The sequence below is a fragment of the Malurus melanocephalus genome, unplaced genomic scaffold, assembly GCF_030028575.1.
Source record: "Malurus melanocephalus ecotype Western Australia unplaced genomic scaffold, MMel_1.1 scaffold_17, whole genome shotgun sequence".
Lineage (NCBI taxonomy): Eukaryota > Metazoa > Chordata > Aves > Passeriformes > Maluridae > Malurus > Malurus melanocephalus.
The window spans coordinates 3552845-3577001 of record NW_026623249.1 but is presented as its reverse complement, the minus strand read 5'-3'; the positions used below and the strand labels follow the sequence as shown (position 1 = coordinate 3577001).

At 39.8% G+C, this 24157-nt stretch overlaps 1 protein-coding gene across 6 annotated transcripts in view; it reads right to left on the bottom strand.

The window, feature by feature from the left end:
- Positions 1 to 2967: 2967 nt before the first annotated feature.
- Positions 2968 to 24157, bottom strand: part of TNRC6B (trinucleotide repeat containing adaptor 6B) — a 134026-nt gene continuing 112836 nt past the window's right edge. For all 6 annotated transcript variants that reach the window (XM_057388802.1, XM_057388820.1, XM_057388836.1 and 3 more), the window contains 8 exons: positions 23959 to 24093; positions 23604 to 23780; positions 19014 to 19160; positions 18672 to 18767; positions 16008 to 16232; positions 15475 to 15545; positions 13494 to 13633; positions 2968 to 13010 (listed from right to left, as the gene is read on the bottom strand). In XM_057388802.1, the coding sequence (XP_057244785.1) occupies positions 12620 to 13010; positions 13494 to 13633; positions 15475 to 15545; positions 16008 to 16232; positions 18672 to 18767; positions 19014 to 19160; positions 23604 to 23780; positions 23959 to 24093 (1382 nt within the window). In that variant the 3' untranslated portion in view covers positions 2968 to 12619. The remainder of the gene's footprint in view (positions 13011 to 13493; positions 13634 to 15474; positions 15546 to 16007; positions 16233 to 18671; positions 18768 to 19013; positions 19161 to 23603; positions 23781 to 23958; positions 24094 to 24157) is intronic.

Below are 24157 nucleotides of genomic sequence, written 5' to 3'. Positions count from 1 at the left end.
TTTTTTTTTTTTTTTTTTTTCTAAATCCAGCATGAGAAATACAGTACCTGCTATGGCAAAAATACACATAAAATGCAACATTTCAGCTTATTTGTACATTAGTTTTTTTTTTTTTTTTTCTAAATCCAGCATGAGAAATACAGTACCTGCTATGGCAAAAATACACATAAAATGCAACATTTCAGCTTATTTGTACATTAGTAGAGTTTAAACATTTTATTGGTTTTTTTTTTCTTTTTAAGTGAACCAGTGATCTTAAGTACCACTATACTAAAAGAAAAATAAAAAATAGAAAAGGAGGAAAAGGGGGAAGCCAGCCTTACAAAGCACCTTCTAAAGTGCTGAGTTTCTGTGTCCATGGAAAACCCTTAGGAAGTTCAAACATTTCTGAGACTATGGGATGGAAATCAAAATGAAACCTGGATATGCAAGTCATTGTGTCATCTCCTCTACCTTCTCCCCATTTGTCCTGTAATTTTCTTTACTGCACACTACAGAAGGAGGGGAGAAACCAGAACTATGGTAATAGTTTAGTAAAGGAAGCCATTTCAAGTATAAGAAAAAAAAATAAACACTTAAAGGTAACTTGGAAATAGCATCAATATACACACAGCCACTATTTTTATTATTACTACGTCTGCTTCTGGGGGACAGTGTTTCAGGCAAGAGGACTTTAGCTGTACCTTCCTGTTACCTATTTATGTGCAAAGTAGAAAAGCTGCCTTTTCTAATCCAGCCATATTGGACATCATTGACTTTCTGTTCTGCCACCTGCACCCTCCATTCTACAATGAGAGAAGAAGGTGGCATTACTTTACCAAGACTAGATGAAATGACTCTGTTTCTCCATTCCTCTTCCAGATACACCCTTCTCCCATTACTTGTTTGCAATGAAGAGAAACTTGCAAACTCCCGATGCCCACCAGTAGCCAGTTTCCTGAACAGGTAGAAGGCATTTACCTTTGTAAACATAATCCCTTATGTTTGTGGAACTCAAAGCAGCATTTCACATCTCCAGCCATGCAGTGGAGATGAAAATATATCAGAACGCTCCCCTGTCACTGCTTTTCCTCCTCCACTTTCCTCTTCCGCACCCAGGAAGATTACATTTGGTTACTTTTGTTAGAAGGTGGGGTTYTTTTGGTTCTTTGAGGAAAATACTTAGCATTTAGTTCAAAGTAAACATTACAGAATTACCATTGTCAGAGTTATACTGCTGTTTGTTCTGCTTTCTAAATGAGAAAGAAAAAGCACTGTGCATCAGATGTGCTGCAGGTTTTAGAGAAGATGCGGCAGAGAACCAAGATACCTAAGTGTGTAAATCCCACAGGTGCACATGCATCACTTCAGCTTCTTTCTCTGCAGAATCACTGTATACACTTCACATTGATTACTGGCAGAGACGGAGAGGGTGGCATAGGGTAACAGTGGAGAGATGTTCCTAAGGCCACAGGGAGCAAGGCAGGACAGAGAGAACCAGGGAGTGTTAGACAGAAAGGTTTCAGGTACGGAAACCATATTCTTGATATTTCAAATGCCAAATTCCAAGAGGCATGGGCTCATTTTCACATCCCTGAGACGCACATCCAAGAAAGAAGAAACAGTGACCATGTGATAAAGAGGGGAGAAAGTAGCAGAGATTCCCTGACAGCTGTGGGATTTACCCAATGAAGACCTCTTCCCGCACCACCCTCCCAGAGACATTCTGGGAGAGCTGTAAGGCATATACATAAGCAGCATCTACAATCATTCTCTCTGTTCCTACATTTTATTGGCAGGTGATAGCTTCTGTATATTGTGGACAAGAAGAGACACTGCATTTGAAGTGTGACTGGTAACACACTGAAATTAACTCAGGGAAGGACACAGAAAGCTACTTTGCCCTTTATCCCTGGAGCAGCAGCATAAAGTGGCCAGGCTCTTCATCTTACAGTCCCCTCTCTGGAACTACACACCACCACCTCCCCTTCCTGAGGACAAGAAAAGATGTGTCTACTTTAATGATGACATTACRAAAACTGCCATTTAATGGCAGGGAGAAGAACACAAACTCACTCTGATTTGGTGGTCTGGTGAAAGAAGCAGCAAGCTCAAAGTACTTCAATTTTGAAGCTTATCTGAAAGTACTGCAGACATGTGACCTGTAGCAACACTGGCATAACAACATAAAGAAGAATAAGGAAACAGGCATAAACACTGAGGAGTATGAGTAACTGAGTCTCTATCAACTGCTATAATTTAGGATCTGAGTGTCTGATGGCTTCAGTGATTAAAAAAAAAAAGCTATCTCCCTCCATACAAGCAAACAATGTAAAAAGTACTAGTGATCTTGCTGTGAAAACCTCTTAATACTTCTATCATGCTCTTTTCTTTAAAGCACTTGACAAACACTACTAGTTGATCCTCACAAAACCCCTGTGAGGTAGGTAAGTATTAACAACCCCACTTGACAGATGAAAAAACAAAGGCAAAGTAGTACAATGACTTGCCCAAGGCAAGGGAAGAGTAATGGCCAATGTTAAAATTCAGGAGTTCCAGGCTTCCAAAYCTGTGCTCAAAACCACTAGTTCAAATATCTTTTTACAAAGGAGATAACAGATGGAAATAAACACCCATCAAGTTTAGAAGAAAAGCTAAGATTTAAAAGGTTTCATCAGAAGGGAAATGTACCACGAGGTATTTTTGTGAATGAGTTTAAACTTCTGATTTTTTTTTTTAATTTTTTTTTCAAAGGCATTCTGACTGAGTGGAACCCTGATAAAATCACATCTGCAAGGCAGGCACAGATGCAAGATTGATGATCAAGTCTATTACTTATTACAGTACTGTGAATGTCAAAAAAATAACATTGCTGCATGAAAACACTGAATACAGGCAGGATAATATCTCAGTTTATGATATTACACCTAAGATAATGCCAAGGATAATGCAGGTACCATGGTTAACCATGGACAAAGGAAAAAGTCAAAAGGTCCCTATTAGAATGAGAGAGAGCAATGAGATCTATATTTTTTCTGAAGGAGACTCTTCCTGGAAGCTCAGCAAGCTTCAAGGAATGCACATAATTCACAATGACTGCATTTTGGAGATGTGAGGAAGTAAATACTTTTTAATGACTACTATGATATCATCTTACAATAAAAATAGGATAGTTTCTTTTAAATTGAGAGGACCTGGCCTACATATCAGTCTCTTTTCCCTAACATTTCACACACTGACAACATCAGTGATAAATCACTGGCAGCAACACCAGACAACAAAACACTGGTAGCTGCTGATGTTGTAAAAACACAGAGCTCATAGCTGGGCTTTGATCAGCACTAGAAAGTAAGTACCATCTCCACCATCTTGCCCACAGCTGTGTTGTCACTGTATGACCTGTGCCAGAAATAGCAGCAATGAAAATTTTAAGGATAAGGAAGATATCCAGGACCAGCCATGTTCCAATTCTCCTGGAAGAGCATAACGATTGCTGAAATGAGTAGTAAATCCAAAAAACCCCAGTGCCTGTGGCAGTGGGTTTCCTGAGCTTAACAAGGGCCAGAGCACARGAGGTGGTAGATAGCTCCCCAGTTAGATCTGGTGTCCCATTCACACTTTTGGCCCCACGTTAACACTGTGTGGCTGAATTCACAGCCTTGTGCAAGGCTGAGAGCTGATTTTGTTTTGCAGCCAACATCAGTTATTCAAATCTCTGCCCAGTTATCTACTGGCCAGCTTCTGACAAAAGAAAGGTTCTTATCGATTCCTTATTTCAAAGTTATCACTTCCCTACTTCCCCAAACTATATTAGGTATGCCATGGACACAGAAACTCCTGAACAGTTTACCAAAGTATCTTTGTCCCCTACACCCCCTTTGCAGAATGCATAGTTTACAATTCACTTACAAAATAAAGAAGCAATGCTGACCACATATGGGACCTTTTTTTTTTTTTTTTTGAAAAAAGAACAAACAACCTCTTCTTAAGTTCAGTATCAAAATTCACATTTGCATAATAATACATTTCAAGGCCATTAGAGAGGAATGAGAGCGAAGCAAAGAAAACTGCAGAGTCTCTCCTCTCTTTGTCTTCCTGAATAGAGCTGAGGGATCCCACTGGAGTTTCTTTTCAGGGTGGGAATTACAAAGCGCTACAACAACAGCTCTTGATCTTGTACACCTCATATTTTGGGTGGGACAAAGAGGTGAATTATTAGGAAAAAAAAAAACAAATGGAAGGAGACACTGCAGATTCCCATGTTTAGCTACAAACAGTTTTGAAGAAACAAAAAATTACTTCAGATTTTTTCTTTTTAAACACTTCTACCTCACCATTTCAAAAACTCTTTTTTACTTCTTGTGTAATACCCTGCTTATTTAAATGGCAACATTAAGTGTGCTGGAAGTTGAAGGGTTGAAAAAAAATTTCTGTTTTGCTTATTAGGACACGGGCAGAGAGGGTAAAAGTGTGCCTGCACCCACTATTTAACAGAAGCTACAAAACATCATCTTCTCTACATGTATAAATTTGTCTCAAACATCATTGTGTTTCAATTCTCCAGTGCTTATAAAAAACCAAAGCCACACGCACTCACACTCATGCACACAAACAGAAAGAGAAGCCACATATTACATACACAAACTCAACCTGCAGTGGCAGACTAGCCTAAAACTATCAACAGCTTCTGTGCATCACATGACATCCCTTTGCACCCCCCACCCCAATCTCTACCACATATGAATACGTATTGTGCAGTGTAGAGACCAGCCAAAGATGCTGCTTGTCAAAAAGGGACCAGTGGGCTGCCATTTCAATGTCTGACCTCTTGAGAGAATAAATTGACCATTGTCTCCCCTCCAGCCCAAGCGGTCTCCTCAATTAGACAGTCACTATACTCACAAAGGCACATTCATAAATACCACATTTAACTTACTGCTTGTAAAAACATAGGAGGAAATGTTAAGCGCTTATACCCCAACCCATTCCAACTGACCCAGCAAGAAGTATCACAATAATGTATCACTTGGTGAGACCTTACTCCACCTTTAGAAGGTACATATTAAAGAAGTCTTCTAACACCTCTTTTAAATTTTTTTGCATAAATGAATGCTTTTTTTTTGTTTGTTTTTGGCTTACATATTTTGGAATACAGCACACTCACTATAAAGCTCTGTTGTAAGGCTACCCTCTAAAGTAAGGCTGTTTACCTTGGCTTGCATTTTTGCTTCATTTTGCTTCTTCTTCACATGTTCCCAAAACAAAACAAAAAAACCCACACAGCGCCTTATATAGAAAGGGTAAGCCATATCTGGCAAGGAGAGGGAGGGGAAAGAAAGCACATAATATCATAACCATGTCACTAAAATAGCTATTCTAACAAGCTGTGCAACCTGCTCAACAGTAAATGATGAAGAAAATGATCACTTATGGTTGGTTGTGTCTCATCTGAAACAGGAGGAGCTTCCACTTCATCTCAATTAATAAAAACAAACATTGAAAAAATGAGGAAGTTAGTTCTGAGAACGTAACAAAACACACCAACAGCCAAGAAGAGGCATTTAGTGCTCAAGGAAACATTTCTTGCCAAACACAGCCTCCTTTGCGCATTCATGCAAAATTCTCCAGTCTCTTCCCCTCTGCCCACCACAGTCAAGCATGTTTGCTGCTAAAAATACTTAAATACTTAACGCTGGCTGGCACAAGGCATTCTTCCCTTTTTTTGTTGTTCTTTTTCCCTGGAGTACTCTGTATTACTTTACAGAAGGGCTGTCAGAGTCAAGTCAAACTCCCTTTCTCTCTACAAAGTTAACAGGAACCCTAATACTGCTGAATGTCACCAGTCCCAACTGTCACACATACAGGGCAAAAACGGCTCTTTTGCAGAGGGCACTTGATTTGCTAGAAGCTTGCAAGGACTCTGGGAGACTTCTASAGAAAAGCTTTCCTGCATAGCTCAATGAAAAGTAACACACAGGCAAACTGTAACAGATGTTGTCTGCTGCCTGCTACAGATGAAACTGCATCTACAGTGSCCTGGCAAGTTTTAAAAGTAGGCTCCAACCCACCAGGAGCTGTAGCGCTTTTTGTAGCACAGATGAAACCTTAAATCACTTTTCATACAAGAATCAGAAGCTACAGTTACTACACAACGAAGCTGAAAGTCACGTAACACCACAAGATAGAGAGCTGTAATTTTAAACAGGACCCAGACTCAATTTTAACAGCAACGTAGACAGACCCTTAAAATCTACTGTAGGCAAAACTCTGGCTGGTGGGTCACTACAAAATGGACCTGTTTCCTATTATCTACTGCAGGGGAACTTTGGTAAAATTCAGCAACACCAATATTTACAGTAATGGGACACTTATGCAAAACATTGTGAAGGATATGAACCAGTAAGGCTGCTAAAAATCTCCAGTTTGGCTCCTGTCGTTTAGTCCAACCAATAGTTCTGCTACAACCTAACTGTTGCTTTGTGATTTAGGTTTGGATGTGAATTGAGGTCCACMGGGAGTACCAGCTCTGTCTACATTGGGAAATTTCACATATTTCTCCCTATTACTGTTAACATCCTCCTGCCATAGGTGGAAGCCTAGTACTGGAGGTAAAAGGAAAGAAAGAGTTTGGGTTTTAGATATCTGTACTTTGATCACAGTGGGAATGACTGATTACGATCTAACACTATCAGTTCCTAAAACTGCAAAACAGTGGCAAATAAGTTTCAGAACTGAAATGCTATTGTATGCAAAATCAATTTAGACAAACCAACAGATTCTGTACATGTTGCTTCAGATTCAGGACCAAAGTTGCACTTCAACAGCATTTGTTTATTGGATTTTTTTTTAATTAATTTCAACATAGTTGCCTTGGTATTACTTTCCTGCCCACAAAGCATGCATGCATATTTACAATTAAGAAAGCTGCTTCTGTTAAGGGAACCTTACATCTTTATAAAAAAACCCCTACCTTCTACTCAGTCAGGACTATTTACCCTGAGATGTTAACTAGCCTCCACAAAACCTGCATTTCAATCCACTTGAGAACCTGGATACTAAGATCACATGATTTACAGTGAAGGTGATATATGCAACACTCACTGGAAATACAGCAGGTCCTCATCTGCTATGCTGACCCTGATCCAGCTGATTTCCTTGACCAAGCTTGGTCAAATTTGGGTACCTCAGATACACAAACAGTGCTCCTCTTGAAGTCAACAGGAAAAAAATATGCACAAACAAAATCAGAAAGTTGAGTTAAACATAATAAGGAACGAAGCAAAACCCCCAACCTAACCAAAACCTCCCCCCAAAAACCTACAGTACACTATTTGGATTCACTATTAGGACACAGTGGAAGATGTGGCAGCGTTTTTAGGAAGAAAACTGGGAAAAGATGGCAAGTATTTCAAAGTAAATGTTGTAAGTCTAAACACAGGTTTCTGAACTGTCACTGCTAAGATGAAATCCTCAAATTGAGCAAAGAATTATCAAACAGATAAAAAATTCTAAGCTTGATAGACATTGCAAGGTAGGGTAGGCAAAGTAGGTGGATTTTTATCTGGAAAGATGCTCATAGTCTGCTCTAAACTGGGCTTTCCCCAGCCTCTTCTCCTGACCGTGCCAACATGTTTAAAAAAGATGCTGCCATGGACTCCCTCCCTGCAACCRTTTTGTAAAAGCCCAGAAGTACCCTAACAGCAACTCCTGCTGACTTTTTGCTATTAGGAGCTCAAATGGTAGCAGGATTTTTACAACATTAAGCAATGGTTGTCCCCAGCAGTTGAGTCTGGCGAGCACAATGCTCAGACACCACTTGCAATGGTTAGAAGTGCGATGACTAAGCCATAAAGATCTGTCAACTGCAGCTGGAAAAAATAGATTAATATTACTTTGACAAAGCAGGGAAACTGTCACTGAGGAGACAGTCACTAACACTTACAGGATGCACACTGAGGAAATGAGGAGCAGACTGTTGTACTACTATAGGTTTGGACCCAGCAGACTGCTGAAACTTAAGACTGTCAACCCTTCAGCAGTCAGTCACAGTCCACTTCCAAGTGAATGTCAAGTCTGTTGGCTTTTTTTGACTAAATGCTACGGTTTCCTCTCTTTTAGGACACTGCTGATCTGATAAACACAGCTTCTGACAAAGCACTTAAAATCCCTCATTAGAACAAAACAAAACAAAACCCTAAACTTTCTAAGTAAACCCTCCTTCTACTGGCCCATGACAGGATTTTTAAAGCACATTATTATTACTACTGATGCATTATTGTCAACAGACTCACATGCACACACAGCACAACATGAGAACACTGGGCAACTGCTATAAGAAAGACAATTTGGCATCTGATTTCTTCTTTTAATAATAATAACTTATCTCAACTACCATTAAGTAATTCATTGCACGACTTGTTTATGCGGCATGCTCTTTTTCCCTTAAGAATGGGTATATCTATTTCCATGAAGTGGCTATGCTGCCTCACTTTGCCTCGTCTTCCCTCCCCTCACCTACTGTAGGGCATGCGGGTGCATGTAACAAGGCACTAGTGTGGTTTTTGTGGTTTGAGCCGAGCTGTTTCAGGTGGAGTAAGCCCCTGACCCTTAGAGCTGGGAGGCTGAAGTTGGCCATCCCAACACCGAACTCTGAAGGTCAAGACTGTAAGCCCTGACAGCCAACAGCAACAGGGTGAACAGAGGAGTTTAACAGCTATTTCCCTCATATAAAATGAAACAGAAGGACTGGGAGGTGGGGAGGATGAAGAATAGCAAGCAGCAAATCTCCAAGTGGGGAATTAAACTGACCAAATAGCTGAAGACAGAAAAGTTGATTTCCAATGTATATTTTCATCAAATTTTTCCATATTCTTTTTTTCTGTACTGAAAAAGGCAGATTAATAAAATTACTTCATTACTGAGTATTCTGTCAGCACTGGTTTTCTTTAGCACTGCTTAGAAGTGGYTCAAAAAAGCACCATCATGTATTTCCTGCTAGTCCTCCTAATCGAGGATTCTTTCAGTTAAGCTCTACTTTTTTTGCATTTTAATAAGGTTTATACTTTCACTCTGCTTTAAAAAAGGTGCTTGGAAGAATATTTTTGTTTAGTTTCAATTGAGAGGGAATAGTGGATTTCCATTCACACACTGCTCTTCTCCATGCAACTACACATATCTGCATGAGTAACAAAGCACTATAAATGATAACCCTTCTTCCACAACTTATTTAAGATTGCAATGAATTCCTGTTGCTGATATTGACAAGTTTTCTTTAKGTATCTTAATTTAGAAAGTCTTTAAAACTCTTGATCCCTTGCTTGACAGTAACATTTGGAGATTTTTTTAATTTTTTTTTTTTTTAGCATTTTTATTTTAAAGTAAAAACTTTCAAACATTTTGAAGATTCAGGAACTTGTAAAAGTTTATCAACAAGAAACAGCCATCTATCTAGGATAAGATAAGGTTAAATAAACCATCTTCAAAAAACTGGCTTCCTACCCTAGAATTCCTGAGAATGCTTGCAAATTTAAAGCAGGAAAATAAAATGTTAAAATAAAAACAAAAACACTGTTAAATGCTCCCAGAGTTAGTCTTCATCTAAAATATATATATGCACTTTTTGGTCTTTTTTTTTTTTTTTTTTTTTTTTTTTTTTTTTTTTTTTTTTTTTTTTTTTTTTTTTTTACGTTTTAATTTTTTTTTCCCTTTAAGCTTACAATGGAAGAACAATTTAGCTTTTCTTTTTAAATATTTCAAATCCCTCATTATGTCTTGTAAACAAGAGGGGCTCTAGCACCCGGCTTTCACCGTAGTATCGCAATGAACTCAACTTGCCCAAAGTGCAGGAAAAGGAACCTTAGGGCAGGCTGGGAGAGAGAAGTGAAGGTGGAACACAGCAATGAACCAGCATGTATAACAAATCATGTGACAGACCAGATACTGGCTTGCTCAGGCCAAAGGTGCTTCACTAGGAAGTACTGCTGGCACAGGACTTTTAAGAACCTGCTCTGCATGTCTGAGTGCGCTTGGTCTTTGAGGAGAAACAAAGCCGTACAGACACCTGCACATGACRGGCACTAGCCAGCTAGCAAGAACTGAAAGAGAGCATTTTGTTTCTTTGTGCATGGTGGGATAGATGGAGGAGATATGATAGGAAAATATATTCCGAAGGGGCCAGAGTATGCTGCACACACCAATTTACTAAACAAATACGAATCTATTCATACTTTTTTACACATAACGCTTTGCATACAAGGTGTATGCAATCTACAGGCATGTGTAAATGCAGCATTTCCATCAGTCAGTCTTCCTTGTGACATTGGGTTTACACAGAAAGGGTGAATTAAATAGAAGAGCCATGGTATTCCCTAGCCCTTCCCTCCCCACGCAGCACACAGGCACACACACGCGCACACACCTCCCTGCTATTACTTGCATCTGTTTTTGCTTCCCCCCACCAAACCCATGAGTTAAATGTTTTGGACATGGTYGTATTCTTCAATGAAAATGCTGAAGAAACAGACTTCCCTATCTGCCCCCCTCTGCCAGGTGATAAAGCACTGCTCCCTCTGAGGGCTGGAATGGACAGATATGTGCTGGTACAGAATGTCGGCACTTGGTTAGACAGTATAACAGCTGGACAACGCTGCATGGAAGTCCTAGCACTCATGGAAAAAGTACCGGCATCTCTCCTCCCTCTTCCCCCGGCCTCACTCCCACAAAARACTCCATGCTTTGTGTTAAGGGATGTTGCTTCAAGTCTGCTACAACTCTTTTCATAACAACAGGTCTTAAAAGTTTGGTTCCCAGTGCACACAGGCACGCACACACTGGCTATCACTGTGGATTACAGGTCACCCCTATCCTGCCCAGAGTACTACTACACTGATGCTAAAAAACCCCAAACCTTTCCTTAAATACAGAAATTAAAAAGCAACAGTACAGAAAAAAAAGTAAAAACAAAAAATAAAAAGGTGCAATACTTTTTTTTAAAAAAAAGTCTTTGCTAGTTATATACCTCCCTAAGCAAAACCACGTACACAGGAAAAGACACAACACAGAGAAACAAAAGGAAACCTTTGAAGTACACACTGGTTTAAGAACATTCGTAAGTAAACGTTTCTGTCAGTGATGGTCTGGCGCTGTAATGGCACCAAGGCCTGGCACAGGTAACGCTCACCATGAAGGACGCAGGAAGGAGTTAGCTGCATGTGCTTTCAGGAGATGAGGCAGGCCGGCCAGCACTTTGCTGACACTATTAAGCTTTTTGTCAGTTTTAATACAAGCAGTAAATCAATTAAAAGGCTAATTTGGTTGGGCTGGATTTTCAAGTTTTTGATGGATTCCTCTAGAATGAGTACGGGTGCTTATTTAGGTTTGGGGGAGAACAGAAACGTTTTTTCTTTAAGGTACTGAAGCTTGCAAGAGACTGAATAAGAACATTTGTCTAGCTGCACAAATAATGGCAATGTCTTCTTTCCTCCTCTTTTCCCCTTGTTTGAAGAAATAAATGGCTTGCATTATATAACAAACACTCTAGGGTTCATTCAGTACGAAAACTCCACATGCAGACATAAATAAAGACACTGTTACTCAAAAGACAGCACTGTCTCTCTTCTCACCAAATCCTTTGGATATGGCAGTGTTCTGCTCTATCACAGGTTAAGAATGAGGGCTAGGAAGCAACTATCCACTCTGTATGATCTGCAGATTTCAGACAGCACCCTGCTAAAATGAATTTTTAAAAACCTACTGAYAAATTTTAATCCAGCCCAACTGGATTCTGCTTCAGCCACAGGGACTCCACCATGCCTGTCTTGCTTTCAGAATCAAGACATGCAGATGGCCAGCCAGCCTGTAGACCATCAGCAATGCAGCGTTTCAAGATTATATATAGAGAGAAAAAAATGCACACACACAAACATGTGCACACGCACCCACACAGAAACAAGCACACGTGGGCAGTTACATGTGCCAGAACACACTGGTACTTATCAACCAGCCAATCACAAAGTGTTGGTTTTTTTGTTTTGTTTGTTTTTTAGGTTTTGGTTTTTTTATGGGTTTTTAATTTTTAAGGTTTTTTTTAAGTTTTTTTTTCTTTTTTTTTTTTGTTGTTTTTTAAGTGAGGCTCCGTCAAGTCTTCCCCTCCCTCCCCTTATTCTTTTGAACCCCTCCCCTATCCCAACCCAACATGGTAGACCTAAGGACGGAAACACACCCAGTGCAAACAAAGTTAAAAAGCTATTTTTTCAGTATATATGTTTCTTAGCAACAACTTCCGTATAACATGAAAAAGTGAAAAACTAGAAACTAATTTTTTTAATTTTTTCTGTTTAAATTTAAATGGTATGTGTACTTGCTTCACATTGTCTTTCTAGGTTGGCGTTCACGATTCAAGTATTTCAAGAGTGATATGTTCTCTTTTTGGATTCATATTCCAAACGAAAAAACTGAAGTTATATAAGGGAGGCAACTATGTGCTCAGACAGTCTGTCAATGACCCACCTTTTTTTCTTTCTCCGTTTTCTTTTTTCCTTTTATAAATGTATTTATTGCAAGTTGAAAAAAACGAAAAGGTCAAGTTAGTGCTGCTGCTGTTCCAAAAAAGGTCACGAGGTCAGAGTTGAAAGTTCTAAGTTCAGATTGAATCCGACCCTCCTCCCAGAAGGTCTCCAGGTAGTAAGGGAGCAGGGCTGCCCATTCTGTGTGGATCCTCTACGCTTGGGACCCCCCACAAGCTTGAAGAATAGTTTGGGGGTCCCCACAATGAAGCGCCAGTGAGATCACCCCCACTGCTGCCACCGCCGCCACCACTGCTCCACTGCCCAAGCCCTGTTGACCCACCAAAGAGATTCAAAGCAGGTCCAACTGGATCTGTCTGGTTCTGTCCTGTCTCCAGGGATTGCCAGCCTGCTGCGGGTGCACTCGGGGTTGCTGCAGGTGTAGGGGGCTGAGCTTGTGCCAAAAAGCGACTAACCTCCTCATCTGTGGCAAACTCAGCCAGGATGGTAGTGTTTCCCAACACACACCTACAAGGTAAGACATACATAAGAAAAAAGAATAATGGGAGCAAAAAGGTATGGGATTCAAAAAGCATAGGAACAACACTAACAGGTTGTCTAACCCAAAGCAGGTATCAGCTACACTGGTACAATCRAATAGAAACAGAAAACTTCAGCTGCTCTTGACAGTGAAACTCACTCAAAGCACAAGAACTTCCATTTTATAAGGGGAAGAAACAAAACAAAGCAAGATCACTCCAATCCCCTTGCCCCAATATTCAGTTATGCCTGAACAAAATCTCTGTAAATTTAAACTAGGGTCCTGAACATTACCACCAAGAGCAGGCAAATGCACGTAGTGACACCTTTCAAACAAAACAGAGGAAGAACAGGTTAAAAGCCTTTGAAATTCMGGAATTAGTATAATTTGAAGTTTTCACTGAGTTTAGGGGCTTACACCACCAACCCCTCATACCCCCCCGAAGTTTTTTGCCTCTAAACCTTGCTTACATGTGCAGTGCAGTCTGGGCCTTGGCCGCCTCCTGTTTGGTGTTATATCGGATGAGGGCGGTGCCCTGGGTCAGGTTCAGATGGAATGTCAGCAGTGGGCCATGCTGCATGCAGATCGTCCTCAAGGTTGACCCATCAATCTGAGGAAGAACAGCCACGATGAAACAGATGTTTGTAATTATTTCTCCAAACATATTTCAATCCTCATTTTGCCACACTAATTGAAAGATATTCTCTCTCAGAAAGAAAAACAAATGAAAGCAGTGGGAAATGGGCAAAGGTGACAGAATTTTCTTTTCAAACAGGAATTGATGCCTTGACTTCTCACAATTACATGGAGTTTGCTTTAGAATGRACTAATCTATCTTTCCTGTTCACATACACCATGAGTCCAGCCCTCCCTCTGTCACTAAGTTTCTTCCACTGTCACTATCCTTACATCRGCAGCTTTTCCATTAACTATATATAACTTGTACTTCTCACGATCTTCAGTCATCAGAATTTGTATCAAGAGAATGAGAATGTCTTAGTCTCCAGCTCTCTGATTTCAGCAGAATTTAGATAAACTAGTATTTAAAAGGTTTCTGCAAAACTGGAAATACCTCTACAATGAATTTCTAAAAAAGTTATTTTGTGCTTCTTTGTAGTTTATGAAACAGTCACAGAAAGAGTCAGTGATCTTCCTGCCAAACCCACCAATGTCCGTTCTGTCTGAACTAATGTTTTCACAGCAGTTGTTGCCTACGTTCTTTCTGCAGCAGGAACAGCTTGTTATTTACTTGCAGTAACAGCTGTTCTTCCAGGTGCTCTGTACGGACTGATTCCATTCTTGGAGTGCCACAGGAATGCGCACCCATGAATGGAATCTGTATGCGCAAATTACTTAAGAAAGTGTTACTTTCTTCCTTTTCTTTCCCCCCTATTTTAAAATACAGCTTCAAAGGAGGGAAAAGGAAATTATGTGGTGTCACAAACATGGTCAAAGTAAAAACAGACAACCTTGAAATGAACATAGCGTTCCTTCCAAGCCTAACCATTCTATGGATCTGAATCCCTCTGAACCTTTACATTCGCTTCCCTCTAGTGTACTGGCACACAAAAAAAAGAGAATCTGTGATGAGACAATTATGTTCCATTTCTCTTTCCTACTAACTCAAATGCCTCCAAAATACATGCTTCAATTAAGTAATTTCTAAAGAGGCATTAAAGTACTTTACACAAGCCAGACTTAGAACTACGCCTTTTCATCATACCATTTCTTCGTTCACATAAAGAAAAACGGTCTTTTCTATGGAAAGGAGCACAGTTTACCGTTTGGGGCAATCTGACGGAGAACTCCGTTTTTCCTTTCACATCAACCTTTTTTTTGACTGGAGAAGTACGGTGAATTATCCGGCTGAACAGAGGACTCTCTACCTAGCCCTCAGGGTGCTGCTGATAATCATACAGGCTTTTCCTAGCCCTTGAATACAGGACTAATTGGCAATGCTGAAACCAGGATTTCTACGGAATTCATTCTGAATGGCAGCAAGCTTTGAGAATACTTGAAGAAATAACCTAACAAGACTGGTTTTGGCAGGAGTGCTRGCAAAATTTTCTGGTTTCACTATGGAAACACTGAAGTGAAAATTGGCAGTTACATCAAATTTCTTACTGACAACATCCTGAAGTACGGCTATAAATCATTTCACAATATAGTAATGAAATTTACCCTCACTTCTAAGAAAAATCTCTGCAATAATTTTTTGTAACTCTTAAGTTAAGAAATATTTTAACAGTCACACAGCAAAACCTGAACATCTTAGTTAGCTGAGGAGATTACAACAGAAAACCCAGTCAGATTGCAGCTCAGCTTAGTAGAAATAAGTTACRTATGCTGACAAATCTGATGTTGTCTCATTTTATTCAAAGAGAAACTACTGAAGAATTCACAAATCCTCGCTAAAGCAAACAAGGTCCCAGAAACAACCACAGAAAATACCTGTGGAGTGAGATTGTGAAGAACCAGCCAGTAGCTAGGACGAACTGAGCCACCATCACTCCATGCAGATGCTGCAAAATTGTAAGACAGAGCAATCAAGACAGATTTGATAAAAGAAAAACCGTGTGTCTTTACAGTTATGTCTTTCAGAAAAAAACCACCAGTATCAGCCCTGTTAAATCTTCAGTCCTGGAAACAAAGCTAAACCTTTYCTGACATTTCACATCAAGATGCATTTTAGTAGAGCTTATTTTTGAGCAGTTTCCCACTCACAGCAGCATCTAGTCTTGAAAGGCCCCATGTAGCAGGTATTCTCTTCTGGTAACTTTCAGCCCTTCTTCACTCATTGTCTGCAGCAGGACCTGGGATTCCACCCCCCACCTGCCCAATTACTGACAGTAAATTTCCATTTGAAGAAGGAACTCTTTTTTCCTTTTACCAGACAACTGCAACTTTCTTTCCTCCAAACCACTGGTGCTGTAAAACACACTGATCAGGTCTGATCGGGGGTGTTACCAGCTGATTGTTCTCACCAGAGCCAAGCCTTGAGTCCTGTGCCCCCCAGCCCCTGACCGATCGGGGTGCTGTGCTGTTCCATGGAGATGATGGTTTGGGGTTGGTCAGGCCAGGAGGTGGGCGGGGCAGCCCTGTAGTGTTCCTTGAGGAAATATGGTTTTTCCACATCTTGTTGGAGAGATGAGTGGGATTGTGTCCTATGGGATCTGGGGACCATGTTGATTTGTAATCACTGAATTTTGCTAGAAGATTAAAGAAATTCCATGTATTAGAGAAACTTGTGAGATTAAAATTACCTGTCTTATCAAAGTAAACCTTTTGACTGCATTTATATTGGAGAAAAGCATGAAGCACAGAACCATATAATAGTTCTCATGCCAAAAAAAACCTTTAGTTAATCTTTTCTTATTTTATATTTGCTGAYAAGAAATAATATACCAAGGTTATTTGTGATAATATAGCTGAATGCAGTATGTTCCATCATTAATTAGATGAACAACAACTTTTATATCCACACTACATTTCATCTGAGAACCTGAGAATTTCTTACAAGTTTGGGCATTAGTGAACTTTAATGAAACTGAACCTTCTTCAAGTAAAAAAAATTGCAGAGAATGAAAGGAGTATTTACCATTCTTGGTCTACTAAGCTAATGTTATCTCCTAAAGATRTCCTCCATGCAAGATTAAAACTTTCTCATGAATCACAAATCTCGCAGTGTTGATACAAAAGTAACACACAAAGAAGGTTACTTAGCTGTGGACAGCTGGACTTTGAAACACTCCTCAAAACACCACTATTGGTCATGAATATTGTGGAGCTCTGCCTAAACCTTTTTTTTTTTTTTTTTTTTTTTTTAAAGGCAGATCACAAGTTCTCCCACAACTTCTGACACCAAGGGACATTTCAAAAGTCAAAACTCCTCAAAAATTCCTCAGTGTTCTGCAATGAGAACCAGCCAACACAGGCATGGTGATCTGGGAGAAAAAGGTGTGTCAGACTTTATCTTAATCATAACTCTCATGTATGTGTGTGCAAATATATGAATTTAATTCCAGTCACCAGCAGGCAGTGGGGGATTACTGATTTGAAACAAAGTGAAAAAAATACAGATTTACAATATGACAGTACCTCATAAAATAACACATCTGGAAAGCAAGACCATAAAGCTTTCAGCATGTATAAGCATGCTTTGATTTACAGMTCGATCTCTCTCTCTTCATGACACAGTAACAGTCACTAGAAGCATGTTTTAAGCACTAACCTCTGAAAGTGTATGGAAGCGCTTAAAACCCTGCTTTCACTAGACTCTAATTTGGAGACAGGTGAATTCTAAATCCCCAGCTCAGATGATCTGCTTTCTGACTGTAAAACACTCGTGTCTAAGTAGATGAAGAGAAGTTGGTATGTGGCAGTGGTCTCATTTCCTCAATTCCACTATGACTTTAGTTGTTGTTTTTTTTTTATTTCTTAGGTCTAGACAAAAATTAAGCAAAGGCAAGAAGGGGCTATGTGCCACTCCTTTCCTCAGGCTGTAACAGAGGAATCTTCTGTGTCACTAAAATGCCGCATACACAGATACTGCTTCAAACCAAAGTAACCTCACAAACTGGTGGCAGGAACTCAGTTTTTCTTAAGGACTAAAGAGTATTTTCAACACATTTTGTGAAGATGCTGAGGTAACACTTAAACACAGCTTTTATTCGGTATGATGACAAAAACCCAAAATTCAGGTCAGATGTAGCTCTYAGCTCTATTCATCACCTCTCCTATTCATATGCAATTCTTCATTTTCAAGTAATTACCAAGACAATGTCTTGAAGAAAAAACTCTGACATTTGCAAGAAGCTTAAAATTCAAATGGTTCATCTGGTGCAACTATTTCCAGCATTTTACTCAGAAGTCTGTGCAGAAACAGTTTTTTACCAGAAAGCTTTGGAGACCTTCTTACGAAGGAACTGAAACAGATATTTAAGTTTATATTTACAGGGCAACCACCAAAAGCCAGAGAACTAAAGTCCTTTCTCTGTCCAGATTTCAAGGAATGATGAGTGCCATAAAAGACAAGGCAAAAAAATKCCCTTCACAACACTCTCATGTTCTAAAGTTAAAATTAGGTCATTCACCTTATTAATACATTTAAAAGCATGTAYATTTTAAAAATTATGATGTCAACAGATTGTACATATACTGTTTTATCTTCCTTTTTGCACCTCTGGTTCCTACTGCTCTATTCTTTAACTTGCATAATATGCTGGTTTTGGCTGGGGTACYATCAATTTTCTCCATAGTACCTCATATGGGGCTGTGTTTTGGATTAGTGCTGGAAACAGTTGATAATGCAGATGATTTAGTTATACCGCTGAGTAGTGCTTACATAACATCAAGACYATTTCTTTTTCTCATATCCTCTACCAGCAGGAGGGAAGGGGGTGCACTAGAAGTTGGGAGGACACACAGCCAGGACAGCTGGCCCCAACTGTGCAAAGCGATATTCCATACCATATGGAGTCGTGCTCAGCATATAAAGGCTGGGGGAAGAAGAGGGAGGGGGTTCAGAGTTATGGTGTTTGTCTTCCCAAGTCACCATTACACATGAAGAACTAAATACTCCATATGGAAAAACCATGAGCTGCTAAGTGAAAAATGCTTTGCCTGGGTAAATTTCAGAGCCTGCATACCTGAAGTGCTATGAACGTTGGTGAAGGAATTGTCAGAGGCACTGTAGGGCCAGGCACCAGGTGAAGGCAGCGAGGTGTTGAGGGAAGAATTAGACCCTATCAAAAGAACAGAGAAAGAGTAGACCAAGTTCATGGAGTTTCTGTAACACTGTTGAACTTCAAGGAAGCCACAAGTGTATCAATGCCAGGCTTTCATGTGATTGCAGCCACAGTGCAAAGGCACACACATTCCTTCTCAGGCAAATGCAACAGACTGTTCGCCTGCTACAACTGGAACATCACAATAATCCCAAGTATCAGAGCGAGTTTAATAAATCACAGACCAGCTGTTMACTGTTTTACCTGTGGTGTTGTCCCGCAGAAGTTGGTGGTCAGTATCTACAATGGGAGATGTGGCTGTCCCCCCCAGCACACTTCCAGGGGTCACATAGGGGTCAGATTCAGGGTCAATGTTTTGTATACCTTTCCATGGCACTCCTGGTTGGAACTCTGGAACAGGAGAGAAAAAGGAATTAGATGCAATCAGGGAAACGTCATTTACCAGAAGTAAGTGCTGAAGGTATTTTGGGAGGGCAAACAATTGTCTTCCATATTGTTCCACATGGGAAAAATTTTAGAATTGTAACCTATTTCACAATTCCTCCCACAGCACTAGCTCTAATGTCTGAATACAATTCTACACTACAACAAAACTGGTACAAGTGCATCCAGTATCCCTTTAAGTGCTTCTGCTTTGATACATTCAGATGAGGTTTCAATAGTTTAAATGCATCCTATGTAAGATACTAGGTTTTGATTCTGTACAAATACTTTGTGTGTGTGTACAGAAGCCCTTCTCAAGGAAAGGCCACCTACCTTAGGATTCTGTTAACACATTTCACACCTCACACTGTAGGTACACACACAGACACTTTATACATTACCTATCAATACTGAGGTGAGATGCCTTGTGGTTAAAGTAATGTATACACTCATTGACATTCTTCATGCTTCACAATGAGATGGGATATACTTATCATGCTTTAGTTTCAACTATAGCTCCAGACATGCCAGAATTTCAAGACAACAGGATGAATTATATTAAATATGGACACACAAAGACTCCAGTTACTGCAAGAAAGATCAGTAACTCAGTTCCTTCAATGAATAAAGTGCTGTGGTGAGTTCTGGAAACAGTGGTGAAAAAGTAAAACTGACAAACACAAAAACAAGTAAAGAAGCTTCATATACTATATGACAATTCGTGAGAAGAATGCCAAGGTGGCAGAATCATCCCTTGCAGATACAAGTCCAGGATACAGAATTCCCAACCCAAATTTCTGAAATAATAGAATATTTGAGCATAATTAAAGATCCATTATTAAAAGCAGGATCCAAGATATGCTGTCTAGAATGAAGCCATGTAGGACAAATCCAGCATGGAAAGGTTCATTTCAGTAACCTTTGTAATGAAGAAGTACAATCAACTATGACTATCACAGACAATTAGAGAAGAAAATATCACAGCACTTGTTCAAGCAATTGCCACAAAAAGGGCAGTTTTAGACRGGGATAATGCATGGGAGAATCTGAGACAAGACAAAAGAAATAATCCCCGGGATCAGAACTGTGGTCCATCTATTCCAGTATTTTGCTAACAGTAGTAGGAGATATACTGGTAAGGGACAGAACACAAACCTGGCCATGATCTGGGGACTACTGGCCTCACACTCTCCCAGTATCCACAATCATCCTAAGATGACAGACATACCCACTATCTGCTAGCACAAGCTTGTGAAATTGTTTTTCCATCAGTTTATTCAATCACTGTTTCAATTGGCTAGTATCATGTCTCAAGAAGCTCTGAAAGCAACAMAACCCAGAAGTTCACCACTCCTGACAGAAAGAAAGCTCCCATCTATTTAAAATTTTATGTCCTCTTAATTTCAGTATTTGCATCATGATTCCAGCATTGCAAGAGTCACAGAATTACAATTCTGAATTAAGCTTGTTCACTGATATATAAAGTCATGAAGGCACTGACAACTCCCAATCTTTAGTAACTCAACAAAAGAATCCAGATATACTTCTAACACTATGAGCAATCAACACTGCACCAAGGAAGGGCTCTGCTCAGCTATGGCCAAAATACTGCCACCCCCTGACAATCAGGACCACCTCATTAAGGAAAAAGCAATACAGCTGACAGTCTACTCAAAAAACCTTTCTTCTGAGACAAAGAAACCATGAACATAGATTAGAACCTGGAAATCAGAACTTGTTTGGAGAGAAAAAAAAAGGTCCAAGTTTACTATCTGTAAAGATTCTGAGAATTGGTGAGACTGAAAGCTGAGTGCACAGAAAGTTCTAATAAAAAGGTTAATGAATATACAAACAAGGCTCCAAGGATCAGGCATATTATTGCTTATGAACACATTCACTCATCAAYGTAACCCTGGTCTGAAAAAGCATTTCCTTGAACTTCAGTATACTGACAAATTTCCAAACTTTCCTTTGGGGCTGATAGTTATTATCATGCACATTCACCGGTCCTTGTCTACAGACATGCTCTTTTATTTCTAGACAGAAAAAAAGACATGATATGTGAAAGATCCGCTCAAGAAATTCAAACATGAGATTATTGTGAAAACCATGACAGACCCATCCAGGCCAGTTTGCCTGAAGCATGTCTGATCTTGAATGGGAAAATTACAGTCTAGTATTACCTAAGTATGCAAGTCTGCAACATAACCAAAAGACATAGTTCTCACMAATGCAGCAAAACTTGCTCTCACCTCCAGCTGTGATATCAGTTTGATTGTGCACCACTTCATTTATCTTTGTGCTGAACAATACTGCTCTCTTGAACGGCAGAATTTCTGCAGCGGATGGCATTTAGGAGGAAAACGCGAAAGGTGTAGTCAGGGTGAATGCCGAGTGATCACTATTTTCATTCAAAGGAAAAAGGCACCTATTTCAAGAGGTTTTCTCTTGTAAACTCATTTTTGTTATCTTGTTTTCCAACACTGGAGGAAGAATTCTACCTCCATGCCAGGAACATGGCGGACACCAACTACAAGCATGTAGAGAAGGACCTAGAATGTATAGTCATTTCAGGTCTTCATTCTTCATCAGTGGTGTTGATAAGGTAGATCATGGTATCAGTTTTCCCTCTCAATGAAGTCCATAAGGTAGACAGACTATGAGATAGCTCAATTGCCTGATGGTTATAGAACCACTGGAACTTGTCCCAGCAGCCTATGGATCTCGCAAGAATGGAACAGCAATAGAGAAATAACTGAATAAAACCAAAACCCAGGATCTGTTACATGACACCTGCAATCATAGTCTTGGGCTACTGGCACAAGAAATTAGTGATGCTACTGAGGATCTCAGTGGAAGTCTATGCTAAGAATTTGTGAACTTCACTTACTGTCTCACTGTGGTGTGGCAGTCAGCAACAAAAAAATTTACTTGTCACTGGCAATGGAACTGCAGGTATCACTAAAGAAGCTCTACAGTATCAACAAGAGGCAAAGTGTAGCCATCCAGTTCTTCACTTCTGTAACAGTTTTGGTACCAAGAATCAGGCCAAAGCGAGTGGCTGCTCAAAAACTTGGAAACACAGCAGAGCTGGTCCTCACAGATCTCTCATAACATTTCAAGTGGCACTGCTTATTATTATTTCATTGGAGAATGGTGACTAAGGGAACAAGTTCAGCAACAATGAGTCTGTGAAAGAGGTCTGRTAAAAGATCACATTTTGGGAGTTTCTAGCATTAAGAACAGCAACTCCAATCCAAAAAAAATCTTTGTATTTAACAACCAGGCTGACAGAAGTATAACACAAATACACCTGTACAGAGACCAGTGAGCAGAAGGAAAACTTGTGGATGTGCAGATGTTTTTGAGATAACTAATTCTTTAAGTCTGTTAGCTCATCAGGTGGTATTTGCTGGAGTTAGACACTGAGGACTTCCTGCACAAAAACCTTCAACTACATTTTCTGGATTTCCTGCAGTTGTATGTGTCACACAGATTCGTAAGCTTTCTGATGCAAAGTGGTACTGCTTTATCCAAGGGATATACTTGGACTTTTATTTTTTTTGTGCTTGAGGGGATACACAGYAGAGAGTTTGCAATTAGTAACGTTTTCCTGGAATGGAACAATCTTCCAGACCAGAGAAAAATCACRGCATCCACTATTGGCTGAAGAGCATCAGGGATTAATCTGCGCAAATTCAAAGACACCACTGTGTTTAAATGAATGTTTTATATAGAAAACTGTGTGCGTATTCAAATAAATACATACTTTTCCTAGAAAGTTCTCTAGCAGAAACAAAATTCTGCCAGCGAAACTAAGAAACTTAAAAAATGTGCAACAGACTGTCATTCCAAAAGCAAGAGACTTCTACTCAATCCACAAGATTCCTTATCATGACTGAAGCTTTGCAACAGCCTTTATGCAACATGAACAGAGGTGAACCACAGCAGCATGGTGTTTCCATTATCACAAAAAAACCTGTTACTTCACATCTTTTTCTTTCTTATTCCACACTATCAATAATAAGAATTTTACACTCTGTGTGAGCCTAACACAGCACAAATAAGGAATCAATACAAAAGAAGGGAGATGGTGTTGGGTATTCTATGAAAACATGTTTTCAAGAAAATTTCTGTGAATGTACACTCACAAAACCACAGATGATATGAGTTCACCCAACAAAATCCAAACTTTTCAGGCAGTTCAGCCATTAGTTCCTATTTAGCCCGGAGTTTTTTTTTTACTGGAAATTCAATGCTAACGTTCTAACTTAATATGGAAGAAATTTCAAAAACAAGATAGGTCAAGCCACACAACTATTTTCTTTGCAGTGGTTATTTAAGTAAGTATGGTGAGGTCCAACACATCTACCCTAAAGCAAAGACATAACCCCTGCCCTTATGTAATACCTGGAGGCCAGCTGGCATTGCTGGATTTACTTCCGATCTTGTTTGTTGGTGGAGATTTGGCAGGTAACCAACTATCACCAGCAGGGCCTGCATGGCTGCTGAGTGGGTCGCTCTGGATAATGTCAAACTGGTTGTAGGGCGATCCTCCACGAGTCTTTCCAGGGGGCACTATTGCACCTGACGCATTAAAAACACACATTTACACTTGGGAAAGATTGGGATCTTTAGGAGTACGATACACGAAAACAAAAATATTTAGGACACATCCTGGTGAGGCAAGACATAGTTTCATCTAAGCTATTTCATCTCAGGCAAGATGATCCTACAAGGGCATTCCCAAAATTCCCCTTCTCACCATTTTTGTGCATATTGGCATCTTGTGAAGCCACAGAGGGCAGCCCTTCCATCATAGTCCACTGCTTAAAGCGGGATTCTGTTCCAGCCTCTTTCCCTCCCACCATGCCATAATCCATGCCACTTGAGCCAAAGCCTGTGAAACAAACAAACAAAACTCCACTGTCATTTGCTGGTTAGTTTTTTTTTTTTTTTTTTTT